We start from the raw sequence: 17,479 nt of genomic DNA, 5'->3' as shown, positions 1-17,479 counted from the left end.
AGAAGGGACAGCGTGTGGCTCAGAGGATTAGGATGCTCTGCCTGTCATCAGAAGGTTGTTGGTTTAAATCTCGGCGATTTCACTTTTGGGCCCCTGAACCAGGCCCTTAACCCCAATTGCTTAACCTCTGCCTTCTCAATAGTATGTTGCTTAGAATAAAACTGCTTGTTAAATAAGTAAATGCAAAAGTAAATTGGTTGATAGTGTGGCTTGGTACCTCTGAGCTTGCCAGCCAGGAAGGCCCGCGAGCTGATGATCTCATCCATGTGAGAGCGAATCAGCCCCTCTTGTTGCTTGGCTGCCTCCTGGCACTCGGCTTTCAGGGCCGTAAATCCCTTCTGCAGCTGATCCTGGACCAGGAGGTACGCCGCCTCCACCGTCTACCAACGAAGCACAGCGACTGGGGTGAGGGGACATGTTGCTGCGGTGTGACCCCCCCCTCCCCCACCCCCACAGTGGAAAGCCAGGCGAAGGGTAATCACAGCTTTAATTAGCACTGGATGCCACCAGTATGTACTGGGCAAGTACATGGAGAGACTTGGTGTAATTCAGGATGTAATAAAACAAAAGACAAGCGGTTTGTAAATGTGACAGTTATACCTTTATATATACAGGAAGTCTGATGTGATATTTAAAATGCACAAAGATAATGTTAGGTTATATAAAAAGTAAAATATGTAAAAAATTTGCTGATAAGAGTATGACCAGCTGAATTTAACATCAGTAGATTTAAAGTTCAGGGATATATTACCTATTTTTAGAATAATGTACAGTGTGTTTTATTTCTCTATGTTTACTTTTTTGTCCGGTGAAAGGCTCTGGTTACAGGGGGTGGGACTTACCGCAAACCAGGCTCTTCTCCGGTCTGCTTTCTTCCCCTTCAGCCGAGGTAGCAGCTCTGCCTCTAGAGAAGGGATCAGCTCTTCCATTACCAAGTTGGCCAGGACCTGCATGAGCCCACACAGGGAAGAGAGCGCCGTGAGCTGGGTGCATGTCAGGGGCCGGGTCGCTGGGTCACCGGGTCGCCGGCCTGCGGTTTTGCTGTCTGCCTGTGGCAACCTCCACATGGAAACCATCCTGAGGCCATAAAGGAAACCAGGTAGGGATTGCTGTCCACACCCCCTATGATTACGTCCCTCATATATGCAAACTCCTGTCCTCTAGGTGGCACTGTTTGTGACATCAGGCCTAGCTCTCAGACACCGGGATAACGACAAAGATTTAGGGGCCTTTGAACAGGTGATGGTGGCTTTCAGGAAGGCCACTTACTGAGTCATCACTGCCCATGAGCATGTCCCAGGACTCGTGGTGACCCTTCTCCTCCCTGTAGAAGCGGACGGCTTTCAAGAAGGCGTGGGCTTCATATGAGGTGTTCCTCGGGAAGTCTGGATGGGCAGAAGGCGGTGCGTTGTGGTGAAACTACGGCCTTCTGGCAAATGTCACCATGTTATTTCATGAAGTCATTGTTCTGGCAGGGACACACAGCTTCGTGTGAGGGGAGTGAAAATCCCCTCCTTTAAAAAAACAATGCAGTAATTTAACTATTAAAACAAATTTCTGCCTGTGAAGGGACAAGTATCTTTGGTAATTGATCTCAGAATCTTTACTGCCACACAACTAAGGCTGGTGAAAATATTAGATAATGTGGCAATATAGATTCTGATTCTGCAGTGAGAACAGCAGTGTATGTCACTGTAGAGCGCCTACAGAGTGGCTCACCAGCAGCTAAAAATAACGCCTTTCATCGCAGGAAGTGAGGCCTTCCGTTATTCACTGCTCTCCGTGCTCATTGGTGCGGAGCAGGACTGAGCCACTGTGGCTCTGGGTACGAACGACCCAGTAAAACCAGGCTCCCAAGCTCTGTTACATACCAACATGTAACGAGTCCTCAAGACCAGTTATATGCAGCTTGCCCTGTCAGGTGGATTCACAGTAACACTCCAGGGTCATGCAGTTAGGTGAACTGGATTCTCTAAATTGCCCATGATTTTGTGCTTGTCTGTGTGTGCATGTGCTCTGTGATGGAAAGGCTTCCCATACTGCCTGGGATAATCTTCTGGTTCCTTCTTGCAGCCCTATACTGTCCGTGAACATTCTTATTGAGGATGAGAGGAACCATCAAAGTACAGTATATATAATAAGAAAATTAACCACAAAAGAACTTTGGAATGACCCGAATGGTTAAAGTCATGTGACTTAACGCAGCACAGCTGCGTTGATGACTGCTGTGTCTCAGCTGCGTTAAACTCCAGGGTTCCCAGCTGTACTTGGAGGACTGAACTCACACTGATTCCATAATTAATATGTGTCCAGGTCTATAACAACATTTTTGCCATGTTCATATGATCACATGACTGACAGGAGAGATGATCAATTACAGGCTACCTTGATTTGGTAATTTGCTAAATTTAAGGCTGCACCTATTCATAAACAGTCCCACTCTACCCCATTCTGCCCCCACCCATGCATGGGTACCGTAGTTCTGGTGTCGGATGCAGTCTGTCAGGACAGAGATGAAGGCGTTCTGCAGGTCTTCACTCTGGAAGCAGAAGTAGGAGTCCCTGTGGTACGGCAGGCTCAGGAACACGGGGAACTTGCCTTGGGGGATGACCACCGGTGGGGGAGACTCCTCGCTCGCACCTGCAGTTGAAAACCCAACCCACGCCTCAGGGTGAGAGAGGGGGTTAACACGTGTAGCCAAGATTTGCCATTTCTGTAGACAGCATCATCAATACAGCTCAGTAATGTCAGACCAGCAGGAGAGCACGTGCTGAAAACAGAGGTCATGCATAAAAACCTGACATCTGAACAATAATGTCCCAGCAAGACTTATTTTCATACAGTCAATGTAGTAAAAAAAACAAATACTGTCCCTGCGGAGCAGCTCCGGCCCCTGGCCTTGTTTTCTCTTTTTCTCCATGGTCACGCACCACACAGATAAAGCGATGCGTGTTTATGTGTTGCACCAGGAAATGTAGCATTTAAACTCAGGCCTCAGATATTCACAGCCAACCTCATTAAAGGGGCATCAGAGCCAGGAGAACCATGGTCCACTTAACAACGTTGGGCAGCTTCCATCACACAGGGGCAGCTGCAAACGCGGGTCGTGGCCACAGTGAACTGTTTCACGAGAAGTTGGGCTCCTTTGCTAGGAATACTATACCTGTCCTACACCTTTATGGATCAAGTAGAGGTTAATATAGAGTGCACTGCTACAAAACCTACTAGCATGCAGTCCTGCAGTCTGCCACTAGGCGTGACCTAGAAGGCACTGTCAGCTACTGGTTACTGGTCAAATGTTCTTCCTGTGTTGCGTGGTTTCCATCTTTGGTCCAAAGACATCAAAAGAAGATGAATTGATGACCCTAAATTGCCCATAGTGCATGTCTTCTATGATGGAGAGGCATCCTGCTGCTCTGCCTTGGTTGGGTACATAAGGGGGCAGCGTCTGGCTCAGTGGGCTAACCCTGTGCCTGAGATCAAAATGTCTCCAGTTTGAGCCCAACCTCGGCAAAATAGTGACATCTGTGGGCCCTTGAGCGAGGCCCTTACCCCCCCCCCAGCTCCATGTGTGTGTGTCATGGGGCACAAGATGAGGTAGGCAAAAGGAGAATTTCCCGACGAACGATCAATGTAGTATCATTATTATAAGTTGTTCTCTTGGTAAATGTACCAAAACCTTCCCTCCTCCCCCTTGAACTAGCAACAAAGAGGATGAACTGGCGAACCAGTGACCTCCCTGTGCTCAGCACTGCATCATGTTTCAGCGCCACACTTCTACTCACTGTTGGGTTCTGGGAAGCACTTGTCTAGCAGGGCCATGTACTTCTCCTCTGAAGTCAGAACAGTGCCCCCTGCTGGCAGCAGACTGTATCGCGGCAGCAATCCTTTCATTAAAGTCTAGATGTGAAGAGACAGTGTTAAAGCATAGTCACATTGCAGCTGAGCTGGCTAGCTATAATGCTTGATGGACTTGGCAGGATGGCCCTCACCTCATAGCTGTCATGGCACTCCAGACTATAGTCACCCCGTACTACCACAAACCTCTCCTTCCACTTCCTGGTGTCATCGAAATATAGCACCTTCTCTGAATACAAGGTCTCGGTGGCCTGGGGGGGCTCCTGGTGGGAGGGGCAAACCTGTTCAATTACACAGCCACGCTGCTTCTTGGTAGAATGATTACCAGCATGTCGATCATGTCATTTTAAAGCTGTTGATTGATCAGTAGTTTAATGTTCATGGGAGTTTTACTAAGGGCAGAACAAAAAATGATTAGTTCAGAGAGGTAACCAATCAGACTGTAGAGGAGGTGGGTCCAGGCAACTAAAGCAGGCTGGATCAACCAATGAGATTTCTTGGTCCTGCCTCCTCCAGTAGCTTGGACCCACCTCCTCTACAATCCAATTGGTTATCTCTCTTTATACCATCATTTTTTGCCCTGCCCTCAGAACCCTAGTTTAGCCCAAGGCTCGCCCCTTTTTACCCTCTGTTTAAGGAGCTGTGTTTGGCCTTCCTTGTGCTGCTCCACCTCATCCTGCAGCCAGGTGAAGAAGGCCAAGGTGTACTGCCGCTTGTAGTGGGACTGGAAGCCCTGCAGCTCAGCATCCGCCTGGCCTGCAGTACCAAACACATGGAGGTTATGGTCGGGAGATGAGGGTGGGTTTGGGAGACCAATGGGGTTATCAGCCGTCGCACTATTCAAGTAGTCTTGTGTTTTTGATATCACTAGACCAGCGGTGGCCAATCTTATCCGCAAAGGGCCGGTGTGTATGCAGGTTTTTGGGGCAACCTTTAGGTCAGCTGTTCAAACCCAGGTGTGAGGACTCTTCAGCCAATCAGTCCTCTACTTGGTAATCTAATTAGGGAGCTGCAGCGAAAACCCGCATACAGAGCGGCCCTTTGCGGATAAGATTGGCCACCCCTGCACTAGACTGAATTTAGTCACACTTTAATTTTGTCTGAATTCTTGTTTATAAATATAAATATAAATACAACTGGCTACCATGAGACACTACAATTACAGCTGTGAAAATATCACACCGGTACTTTTCTCCCCACATGTTTGATTTTTCATCCCATGCTAAGTAACCATGCGCTTAGAGTTGGTCGAAACTTTCCACGGAGTCTCCGTTTACTCGTCAGATTGTTTTCTCTAGAAGTGACAGTGTTACCAAGGAAAATAGAGAGTGGAATTTCACCATACTGAGAAGTGCCCACTCCGACAGAAATTAATTTAGGTATTTTGTTGATTTGAGAGACCATGTTATAGAGCTCTCTTCGGGGCCTCAGCTGAACCCAGTTTTCTTTGTACTAAACTGTATGTAAGGCCACCACAGAAGAATAACCAGGGGTCTTTCACAACTTTTCAGAACCAGTGGGCCAGCCAGTGAGGCAGAGTTTATTTTTAGTTGTTGTTTTTCCTGTTGTGCAGCTGGATGTGTAGCCTGACGGCGTTTTCCGGCATTTTCCTTTGCACCTGGCTCTTTGAGTTGGCACAAACCTATTAAGCATTTAAACAGACTCAGTTAAAGTTAAAGTTGGGCCATTGCACTGACTCAACCCTGTGCAGTGAGGCAGTGGTCAATGAAAATAAGCATAACTGATCTGTGGACTGCTTCAATGGAGGGCGCAGAGAATGGGACAGTCATGAGAAAACTACATCCACTTCTCATTTAACAAAAGTTTTGTTCCAACAACCAGGACGTTAAGTGAAATAGTTGCTAAGTGAAAATCACGGTAGCCTAGGCGTGATCACGACTGTGCTTACAACTTTACTTCAGCCTTCCATGCACAGTATCATTGTGCTTCAAAGATCTCTCACATCTCATCTCTCTTTGCATTAATTCTGTACGAAATTTGGTTGTATACGCACACATGGGCTGGAAAATGAATTTTTAATTACCATCGTATTTGCAAATGGTCGACAACAGAGGTAGACAATAAATGAGTGTTTGTCCTTCCATAGACATCTACGGCAGTACATGACCTCTTCTTCTGCGATGTTCTTGGTAAATGCATCTCTAATATCTGCAATAAGGTAAAATAACCAAATGCTTATCATCCTGTTAATGCTATGTTGTTGAAGGAACATTCATCACCAGGCTCTGCCTCAAAGCATGACAGCTGGCCACAGCCCAAGGAGCACCCCACGGAGCCTGCAGCCTTTCTGGCTGGCCCACCATAACCCCACTGGACTTCAGACATCTAGTCTGGATAGGGCTGGATTTTCGATTGGCAGTGAGTACAGACATCTACTAACCGGTCTTGAGTCACTGACCTCCCCTTCAGTATGAACAGACAGAGGCATACTTTCCAAAGAAACAAAGAACACTGAAACAGCCCATAAGTCATGAGTTTCCACTGTGCCCAACATTAGACTTTGTTTTCATTCTAAGCTGAATGATTGTAATTCCAGCAAAGCTGGCTTGTCCTGATTGAGATGTAATTCAGTATATTAAAGTAACTTGTATAGTGATGTTTACTTATAGTGTTCATGTCGACTGAATAGGTCAAAACCTCTATAATACCACCCAGCCAGCTTTGTATTCTCCCTGTTATGGATGTCATATATCCCCACTAAAGTTTCATCAAGCCCTCCTAATCAAACCCTCTCTAGGCCCTGAACCCAGAGCTATTTTGCCACACATATCAGATCCTCTTCATTTACCTGGCAGTCATTTGTGGGTACCCTCAACATTGACCAATCCATGCGTAAGAGTCAGAGTGCAAGAGAAAAGGCTTAAAAGTGAGCTAAACCACAAGGTGGCCCAGAGGAAAGTAGGACGGAGGAGTGGCAAAGGTGTGGTTTAATGACAGCATTTGCCTCATAGGGGCACAAGGGATGCCAAAGGGAGGGGACGAGAGTGGGTGGATTGCTGAACTCAAAGTGTAATCCTACGTAGGACAGGCGCTATACATTTGTATTGTGGTTCTGAACTGCAATCATTGTACTACAATAAGCCACCCCAAAGACTATGTGAGATGCATTTTGAAAAGCAAAAAAACATTAACTACAAAAGCAGGGACTACAAGCCTAATTTATCATTTTTCACCAGAATTCAAACCAATAAATACAGTCCTATGACATGATCACTATGGAGATGTTTGCATGCGGCCAGAATCAGATTATATGATTAAGGAGATAACTAGTCCACTGTTCGTTCTAAAACCTTATTAGTTTCCATTTGTAGCCTTGTTTTTTGGAGTCTTGGTTCTCAAGGCTGCCAGTCCTCGAGGTTTGAGCCCTTGAGCATTTTTCAATACTTTGGCAATCAACCACTGTAACTAAAACACTTATGGGACACAAACATTAGGAATGTTCCCAGCTGGAAGAAGGCTGTTTGAAATGCAGAGTTGGTGTCAGGGCCCCCTATTGGCCACTGCCAATATTCTTTTTGTCAAATAGCAGTTCTAGGTTCTTGTCCTTCTGTGCCAATCCTTGATGTCCAGGAGCCATATTCTCTTATTTTCTCAGAAATGTGACAATATCCTTTTTCAAATGTGGGAGGGGGGCGGGCATCGTTGTTGGGATGTATTGTACAGTGAATGACACTGAAGTCTCAAATTCTGGTTCTCAAGTATCTGGGGGCTCCGGGCTGAGGGGGCGGGAGGGAATCGACGGCAAGCAACTTCTATGCATTATTATCATTATTAGGTAATAAAATAGATCATTCTTTGTGGCGAGGTGTACGGGTTACAGACAGAATTTGGCAATATCATACGAGTCCAGATTTTCTACATTTCTCCTAACTATAATTCAGAAGGGTCATTGAAATATATGGTTTGGCTCAGGGTTGATTCCATATCTATTTATATAGTTATACAGTGTAATATTGGCAATGTTTACAGTCTGTGGGCACTATTCTCTATTTTCCTAAACAAAGATTTATATTTCCATTATATATTTTTCTGTTTTCTCATTTAAGTATATGCACATTGCACTATGTACAATAAATGCTTTCTAGTCCCCCTGTTTTGCAAAGTCCTGTGTTTCGCACCTGAAATATTGTGAAAACCTTCCTCTTATCACTGCTGTTGTATATCCTGATTTCTGTCAATTGTTTTCTTGCTGTTTATTTAGGCAGTTGTGCTAAAGGTTTTACATTCTAGAGTCTACTTACATTGTCAGCAGCATATGGCTGTCACAGAATTACCCAGTCTGGTTGTACCATAATTTACTTTGCAGAGGTTGAAGACTTTCATAGATCCCTTCAGATTTTGGCTCGTTTTTGTAATCATAAAGATATTATACATTACATGGCTTTAACTCTCTACTAATTGCTTTGAAATGAGAAGCCAGAATGTACAGCATTAACTTTTGGCATTTTCAACCTACCACATGGCTCCGCACAGGTCAAAAGTAAAGGTTATTATTTCACATAAATACACGACTTGGCAAAGCTTACAGTCAGGATCCGACGTGCCTCACAGCTCACTTTCTTCTGGCCTGATAATAGTTTTAATTTGGGGGTAATTGCTCAGCATTTACCTCAATGTGTAATTACAGGATGTAGATGAAGCCTCAGGATTCAGCGTGAAAGCAGACTGTGTTGGAGCACAGGAAAGGTGCACAGTCGCTCAGCTGCAGATCTCTGCATCGCTGTGAACACCGCGTCGCTAAACAGCCGCCCACAAATGCAACATTATGCAGGAACAAAAAGTGATGAAACACCAAACAGTACTGGATTCATTCCTGTATATATTGACAGTTTAAATAAATATCCATTACAGGATATTAAACATTTTAGCAACAGAATCTGGATAAACCCTCTGGGAATATGCCATTCAATCAAGCCTCGAGAGAAGAACAAACAATGAATAAATTAAAGGGTAATGTTTCTGTGATCAACGTGTACAATAACAACAGTAGCACTCTAATTATAAACAGGGTCAGTTCCCAGCGGATGAACTTCCGAAAATAGCCCTCGGCTTGCAGAACACCTCTGCTGAGCTCCGTGGACATGCTGCATGATGAGTGTATGTTTTCACATACTGGCGTGTCCCAGTTGCGTGTGCGAGGTTTACCTTTGGAGTGCAAGCTGGGGTGGGGGTGGGGGACACACACATATGTTCGAAGACTAATCTCCTTGGAAATGTAGGGCTGCAGACACTGTAGAATCATCAGCTTGGAAGACACATATCAAGGGGCCCTGCTACAGATTTTGGGCTCCATGAAAGCATATTAAATTGGGCCCCATCCCAGATGTTTAACAGGGCCCCTGAACGGCAGGGACCCCTGGAATCGTCCTATCTTCCCCCTTTTACATCTCCCTGCCAGTCTGGGCTTGGGTAGCAATACGCACACACAGCGCTCACAGGAAGTCTTGGGATGCTGGCTTAATTCTTTAAAAATGTTGCTAACTTATTGGTTTCATAACAAAAATACAATGACAAGCAATGTTTAAGATAACTGCACATATCTTCCGCACGCATATTATTCATAATTTTTTGACTGACTCATTCAGTTTTGTTCTTGCCAATTTGCTAATGGCAATTGTAGGCACTGACTCCCAAAGGGATACTAAACACCAACGTTTGATGTTTTATTATTGCAGAGGTGTTACTAAGAGAAAGGTCCCAATGAGACTGATTTTTAGCTCAGGACAACTTCATCTCCTCAATCCTCTGCATTTTTTTTATTGCTACTTGAAATAAATGGTTTACTTAAAATTACAGGTTGTTTCGAATTTGATATATGTATTTTGTGAACAATACATAAAGTAATGATTTTTGTTATAAATCCAATAAATTTGCAGTATCTTTACTGAATTAAGCAAGCACCCTAAGAGTTTCTGTGAACACTGTATTTGTTCATTTTATAAGTTAATGCAAAAAACCAAGATTCTCTACTGTCCCGTTAGAAGTAGAATTTAAATGCTTTGGAGGTAATTTGCAGGGGACAATTAATGCATAGGCTGTCCTAGGCTATAGCCAAGGGCCCCAGCAAACATCAGGGGCCCGAACCCCGCCTGGGGAAAAATTTAATGGTTAAACTTATTAAATCTGGTCTGTAGATCAATCCTTTGGCACCTGTTTTTCATTATCTCCCGTTTATCTTCGACTTCCTAGCCATGTTAGCCTAGGGCCCCCAGAGAAGTTAACCTGCCCCAGGAAATATACAAATATATAAATCAGTGTTTCAACAATGCTTGCAAGTCACTTCAGCCTTTGTTGAGCAGCTAGAGCAACCTTTAAAAACAGGCCTATCCCACTGATATTAACTGTCCTTCTATTTTAATAACAAGTGGTGCTTAATTTCTCTAGGTTGAATGTACCTTGCAGTTTCAAAGGACACCTAGAAAGTTAATTGTAAACAATCAACTGACAAAAAATTTGGTGTCAGTAGCATTATGGGTAAACACCTTCTATTTCACTTTACGTTTTCTGCCCTGTGAATATCTAGAAAGCAATTAATTCCAGGACCCTTTTCTATACTGCACATAGCTGAACAAAAGAATGAAAATATGCATTACTTAGTTCTGTTATTCTAAATCCTTATTTTGTTGGCCATTCTTTTTTTTTTGCACAAGCTTTAAATTAATAACAGATTTTTTTCCCTCTGGTGGTTGAAGAGAAAACTATCCAATGGCTGTGTGCATGTAAAATGTGGCAAATGTGTTCCAAATCTCAGTAAGTGTGCAAAATCCCCATCACACATGGTTTTAATGCACTGGCTCTGTATGTCTCACTCGAAGTTGCTGTCCTTAAATTGCTTGCTTATTCAGTGAAACCAGGAAAACATACCTTGTTTGCAACACCTCCTTCCGGGAAAAAAATGCCACTGATCTAGACCGAATTGCTCTACAGGTCAGTCCGGATTACACTGATAGAACCAGGTGCATTTTTGAGTGCAAACCGGATGGTTAATTTGTGAAGCTGAGGCTACCAAACGACTGCTCCTATCTTATTGTGTATGAGCAGTTCACAGGATTTATTTCACATTTGTGGAGTTTCACTCTGTGGCCTATTTCCTGACACGATTTAAGACTTTCACGGCGACCTCAGGAATTGCCTGACCTGATTATGGTTAGTTTATGGCCTTGTGTGAATTCTTCTAAAAACACAGTTAAAGGCCATTCAATTGCTACTTTCTCTAAAAGCATTGGAAAGTCACATCAATAAATATCCATAATAATAAAATAATATAGTTGTATAACAGGATATGATAAAGAGAATGAAAGGGGAAGTAAGAAGTAGCTTCAGGTAATTAAAGCTATTGGTTCCAGTCCCACTGCTGTAACGGAGCAGGTTATTAACCTAAACTGAAGCTAAAAGTGGGTATGTCTGTGGATTAACATAGACTACCAATTAGTGGCAAAATTAATCATGGTACAACAGCAAATACATACCTTTCAATTGTACAATTTATTTCCAAGCTTTTTGAAACAGTACATATTGGAAGTGATTCAATAAAAAAAACAAATCAAATTACTTCAACAGTTACAAAAGATTTTCTGAATCCTTAGACTAACAGCTATTTGTTATCAAATGACACGAGTCACATGCTTCTGATTAGCTTCAGTCCAGTTCTTCTGTTCCCATTTTGTATCTAATAGGAGAAAATCATGAGCTTAACCTTTCCTGACAGGTGTTTTTCAGTCTCCCACACACCTAGACGTGACAGCTTTCAAACAGATTATGGTCAGAATAGGGTCCAGTTCTGGCCAGCTAAGCAGACTGTGAAAGTTTTTTTTTTGCTCTGTCTGGAAAATAAACACAGGTCCTGAAATCTGAGGGGAATATTACCTACTTCCAACAGCCCCTGATTGGAAATCCGTGTAGCTCAGCCTGAGCTACCTCAGTCTACCTCAAAATGTCCCTCAGAGACGAAAGCCAAAATGCTGTGAACTTCTCAGCAGACAGGCAAGAAGCTCTCATTCCTGTTTCTTACATAATAAACCGCACAGTAATTTATGTATTAATTGTACTCATGTTCCCTAAATGTTCAAATATCAACAGCTTTGGGGTGAAATGCTGTGTGGAAATCAGCAGAGCATGTTTACACCACGACATGCACTGCCACTGATCACTACATGCACTGCCACTGATCACTACATGCACTGCCACTGATCACTACATGCACTGCCACTGATCACGACATGCACTGCCACTGATCACGACATGCACTGCCACTGATCACGACATGCACTGCCACTGATCGCTACATGCACTGCCACTGATCACTACATGCACTGCCACTGATCACTACATGCACTGCCACTGATGCATCATATCAGTTTTTTGTTACACACGTTACACACATTGCCAATGGGCTACATCTATGTTACCAATATCGATCATATCTAGTGTCTTTTTAGCTGTCATTTTCATAAATGTAGCTATGCTAGGATTAATAATAATTGATACTTTATTGATCCCTGTGGGGAAATTGTTTTTTTATGCCTCCCTCAACTTGCTCTTTGTAGAGTAAGTTGTTTGTGAAAGGCAGCCACCTATTGGGGTGCCCAGGAAGCTGGGGGTTAAGGGTCTTGCTCAAGGAGCCACAGACATGCTGAGGCTGGGTTTGAACCGGCAACCTTGTGATCACAGGTACACAGGCTTAGCCCACTGAGCCACACGCTGCCCCAGTCAACTCAGCTCCTGCTCACAGGCAGTAAGGCTGATCAGGTTATTAATATGACCACTTTGCAGTTTTTACACATTTCTATTTTTTCCCCTTACTTTATTATTTTAATTTATCTTTCATTTATCCTTCCCCTTACGTTTTACATCTATAGGAAGCTCTCAGGGAAACTCATTACATTTCCTGCATCTACTGCTGTAGGCTGTACTGTTGCGCATTTGATAAATTTAATTTGATTAGGATCCTGGATATGATATGTACTTTTAATATGGTAATTCGTATACAGTTTCGCCGGACCACATTCAGTGTCCTTTGGAGAGAGGAATGTTATTTTGAAATCGACTGACGTCTTCACTTAGGGGATCCAGAGGGCCACTAGGAGAAGGTTACACAAAGTACAGCATCACTGTGGAACGCTGCATAGGCATCTCCAGAATGTGATCAACAACAAAAAAATGACAAAATGGGAATTCATTCTTTAAGCCAGTGCTTCTCAGCTCAGTCCATGGGGACCCCCAGACAGGCCATATCTTTGCTCCTTCCCAGTATACCTGAACCAAACAATCAAGAATGACCAGTTAAGAACACGTGGTACAGGTTTGTTGGGAGCTGGAGTGGAACAAAAATGCAGACTGTCTGGGGATCCTTGAGGAAGCAGATTTGACAAACCAGACATTCAAAAACCAAAAAGGTGAAGAAATTATGTATTATTTCAGCTTCTAGCAACAATGCAACGCTGATACCTCAGTGACATCATTTTCAACAGATACAGTAAAAACAAACCGAATATCATTGAAATCTTTTTTCATGTATACTAGCCTGTCTTAAAGAACTGCTAACGATGTGAATAAAGCCACATTTTTATCCATGTAGTTAAACTGTTAATCCAGTGGTTTGCCTGTTTATCTGATTATGCTGAGGTCCAAGACATGATGACATTCTGTTGGACGGCCTATCTGTTACACCCATACCGTGATAGGCTCATGGGGAATCAGTCCTGTTCACCGTGCCAAATATGCATCCAACAAGAATCTCAGCTCTCAGCACAAGGGAATTCTTAGGTCCGATTGCCTTTTCACTTAAAAGTGGTTTCTTGCCAGTAATTTTATCCCTGCATGAGGACTATCATTGTATGTTTACAGTTACCAAAACTCAAAATAATTAGCTCGGAAGGAATTTTCTCTTTTCAAAGACTAAACCTTCAGCTTTTTTTCCAGGAAGTGGACTTTGTTCTATAAGGTTTTCATTCTTAATCTCTTTGGAACCTTTTTTGTCCTGAATATAAGCAATAGCAGTGGCAATCCCTAAGATAAACAGGTTAAATATGCAAGTGGTTTCATACTTAACTGCAACAGAGAGTAAATACAGCTGTTAATATGTGTTGTTCTGTATATTTGGTTCATATTAAGAACACAGTGAAGGTTGCTAACGAACTGTAAGGCTGCAGTGAGAATCACTGTGACAACTATGACATGTGATAATCTGACTGTTAAAAAGCTTGTGCCACAGTGTAATAGCTTGTGTACATCACAGAGCACAGTGTAAATGCCCAGGGCTCCTATTAACTGTGTAACTCAGGCCCGCCAAGGGTGCTGTGCCAGTTTGCTGGGGTGCTGGCTAAATCTTGCTGGAGAATTGGCTTTTTGGGGGGTTGCCATACTGGGGCTTCTGAAATTTCCAAATATTCCCTAGTGCTGAGGATTTCTTTCAAATTGGTTGATTTCAGGCCATTCTTTCAGCCAATTAAATGACCGAAGACAAAAAATACATAATTCTAAAGCATTATTTTTTTTATTACAAGTCAGCAAAGCATTTACTAGTTGCATGTCGTAATTGTATGCTATTGTTGTTTGCAAACTTGCATTTGATTGTGGATGCATGAGAAAACTTGCATGAGTGTGGGACAGTGATATCCAAATGCATGAGACTCCTGCAAAATGTGAGACTTGGCAGGTCTGCTAACTCTGGTCTGTGTAACAAACCAGTCTATTTAAGTATAACTAAACAAAAAAAAAACAATCCAAGACCAACTGAAGGTTCCAGTAAAATATGAATGCTTCACAATAAAAGCAGCTTCACCCAAAATCTTCTGCGAAGCCCTTGTCAAGAAGAAAAAAAATGTTTCCATGGAAGTGAGGTACAGGATTGTCCCCGAAACAAAGTGCCAGGAAAATGTGATTGTTTGAAGAATTTGCTCTAAGAGACGTTAGCGAGGCCAGCAATTTGCATTGTGGCTTTTTGGGCCTAAACAGTCACGCGCAGCTGCTAATCCAGGTAATTCTGTATGCTGATGGAAGCCCCTTCCAAAAGCGAGTCGCGTATTTGTTTGCCTTAGCTGTTGACTGCATGTAGCATTTACGTATGTTTTAAAATGCACACTCGTCACAAACTTTTTTTTTTTAAATGGTGGTTCACTATTTGTCATTGTTATCTTGGATTGCTTTAGTAGCCTATCTAAACCATAGCGATTGACAAAATTATCACAATACCCACATTACAGCCTCCCCCAAGCCCTTACATACTGTAGATGTAAATAGACGAAGATAACGGCCCCTAAAGAGAAGCCTTGGCCAAATACCCCTTCTTACGTAACCAATAAAATACATGACATCATGCAACAGGGGAAACATCCACTATGCCGTTTTAATTAAGAGCACATTTATTAGCTAGCGGGCCACGATGCACGTGCAGTTTGTAGCGAACGTCTGCAATGCGTTAAAACCTGATCGAGCCGTTTTCCAACGTTCCAGTGTGAATCTGAGTAAATGTAATACTTTTAATAGAAGGATTCTGGATGACTCTTTAAATTTTCCATTTGGCTTTAGACACATTTAAAGCAAACCCCAAGCGGACTCAGGCATGCTATCTGCCAACTCTAACAATAACAGGTTGTTCCTTATAACTTTCTTTTTCCTCTGGATACGCCCTCACGAGTAGGTGTCATCTGTGGCTTTAGATGCTCATTTAGACCTACGTTTTGGAATTTCACAAGGAGTGCTCAGTATACTCAGTGTATACTTTAGATGGCACAGTTTAAATATGTCATACCCCAGTGGAGCTAAACAGACTAGCCCAGGAAGCCTGCGACGCCGAAATCACAAGGCACCAATTCAGCGGACCATGGCGGAAATCCTTCATTTTTAGCTCCACTCCTGAACGTGTCACTCATCTGACGTCGGGTTTTGCTCCCCAAACAAAGTGAGATGTGTGTGCAATACTCCGTGGGCGTGACGTGCCTTTTTAAAAATGAATTACTCATGCACACTTCCCTGGGAGTTACACATTCCCACCTCACAGACAATCCCAGCTGGCAATGCATGCATGTTCATTACCGAGTCACTGTCAAACTCTGACTAACCTTCATTGTATCTCTGAGGTGGTGCAGAAACACCAAGAACAGGTGTTACTAAATAAAAGGCAATTAAGCCTAATTACAGCTTGGCGTGGCGATAATTGAACAGCAATTGAAGAATATCTATAATCCTAGAATCCAAGAATTACATTTTTATCTTACAATTGCATGTCGTGTATATTTACATTTCTCTAAAAATGAATTATTCCAGAACTACAATATGTCTTTTTTAATGTTGCACACTTCCATTGCGAATCCCCTTATTTTTCATAAGCACCATAATGAATTATTAAAAGATTGTTTGTTTTAAATGATACTATATGCATTTCTGAATGAACCTGATCTGTATTTTAACGACTACGATGAGATCATGCCATTAAAATTACATGGCTTACATCTGAAGGACTCCATACTGAGGCGATGATATCGTTCCATTTTCTGTAACTAATTAAAATGAAATAACTTCGGCTTAGAGCAAACCTGCTCGAGGTTGTGAAGAGTTTTAAAGGACGGTGTAATCATTTTCGGTCTCCTTATAGATTCACCTCCATTTGTATTATCCCGCACCCCATTTCTGTTTCGCCCTGACTCGTATTGCATCCGAACTTAACTAAATGTGAGGCATCCGATACGCGCATGATTTTGGACGTGTTAATAACTTCACGGAAAATCTGCCATAGCCTATAGTTAGACTATAAAAAGTTGAGCATTAAAAGAGTTAATGGGGTTTTGTTTGGTGAAATATTTTATTGAGAAATAATACTGAAATACCAGTTCAGCAATGCGAAGTGATGGGTCTTTCAGTTCCATATATAGCAGAAATGAAACCTTGGCATTCATTTCAGGACGGATTACAGACTGACATTGCAATAATTCAAAAGAAAACGGCACATTCTATATTCGTTAAAAGCGGTTCTGTGGACTAATTCTGATTCAAGATTAACAAAACGAAAAAGTTTGCAAGAACCTGATTATATTTTTTAACTACCGATAACAAAAACAATATAAACGATTTTGCAAATAATACAGCTATACCATCCAATTAATTGTTTCAGTAACTGAATTGCTTGTGTTAATCAAGAACGACACAGTAGCGTGTCTTGTGAACGTTTACTTATTATTCACAGTACGAAAAGAGAATTACCTCGGATATAGTTGGTTTTATTTTCATCCAGGAGACTGGAGGAGGATACTCCCATAGTGCAAAGTCGGTTCGGGGGAAACACTCTTACTTGCTGGTTTTCTCGTATCAAGTGTTTCTTTTGGTGAGGGCGTCTCACTGAAATCCTCCGACCCACCGCCTGTCACTAAATGATGGGGAGGAGGTGGGGTGCGGCAGTCCCGGGTGAGACGGATGAAGCGCTTGTTTGCGCACTTTCATTCCCAACCGCCGATCGTCAGCCCATCGATGTCTACACATGCTTCGTGAAAATATCTTATAGTCCTGATAAAATCTTCTGGTATTTGATGGACTAGATACACTAAAACAGCAGCATAACTTCCGAACTACCCGTGAAGAACAGCCTACTGTGCCTTGTGGCAAA

The 17,479-nt window shown here is 42.7% G+C and overlaps 1 protein-coding gene across 1 annotated transcript in view; it reads right to left on the bottom strand.

The window, feature by feature from the left end:
- Positions 1-17,479, bottom strand: part of LOC111840094 (protein Niban 1-like) — a 21,807-nt gene extending 4,328 nt beyond the window's left edge. The window contains exons 1-8 of the mRNA XM_023804541.2: positions 17,080-17,479; positions 4,484-4,614; positions 3,993-4,121; positions 3,786-3,900; positions 2,476-2,640; positions 1,270-1,385; positions 843-947; positions 218-380 (exon numbers count right to left, since the gene is read on the bottom strand). Coding sequence (XP_023660309.2) covers positions 218-380; positions 843-947; positions 1,270-1,385; positions 2,476-2,640; positions 3,786-3,900; positions 3,993-4,121; positions 4,484-4,614; positions 17,080-17,134 — 979 coding nt within the window. The 5' untranslated portion in view covers positions 17,135-17,479. The remainder of the gene's footprint in view (positions 1-217; positions 381-842; positions 948-1,269; positions 1,386-2,475; positions 2,641-3,785; positions 3,901-3,992; positions 4,122-4,483; positions 4,615-17,079) is intronic.

Source organism: Paramormyrops kingsleyae, chromosome 15, assembly GCF_048594095.1.
Source record: "Paramormyrops kingsleyae isolate MSU_618 chromosome 15, PKINGS_0.4, whole genome shotgun sequence".
NCBI lineage: Eukaryota > Metazoa > Chordata > Actinopteri > Osteoglossiformes > Mormyridae > Paramormyrops > Paramormyrops kingsleyae.
Note: the sequence above shows the minus strand (reverse complement) of the source record. Positions and strands in the feature narration are given on the sequence as shown.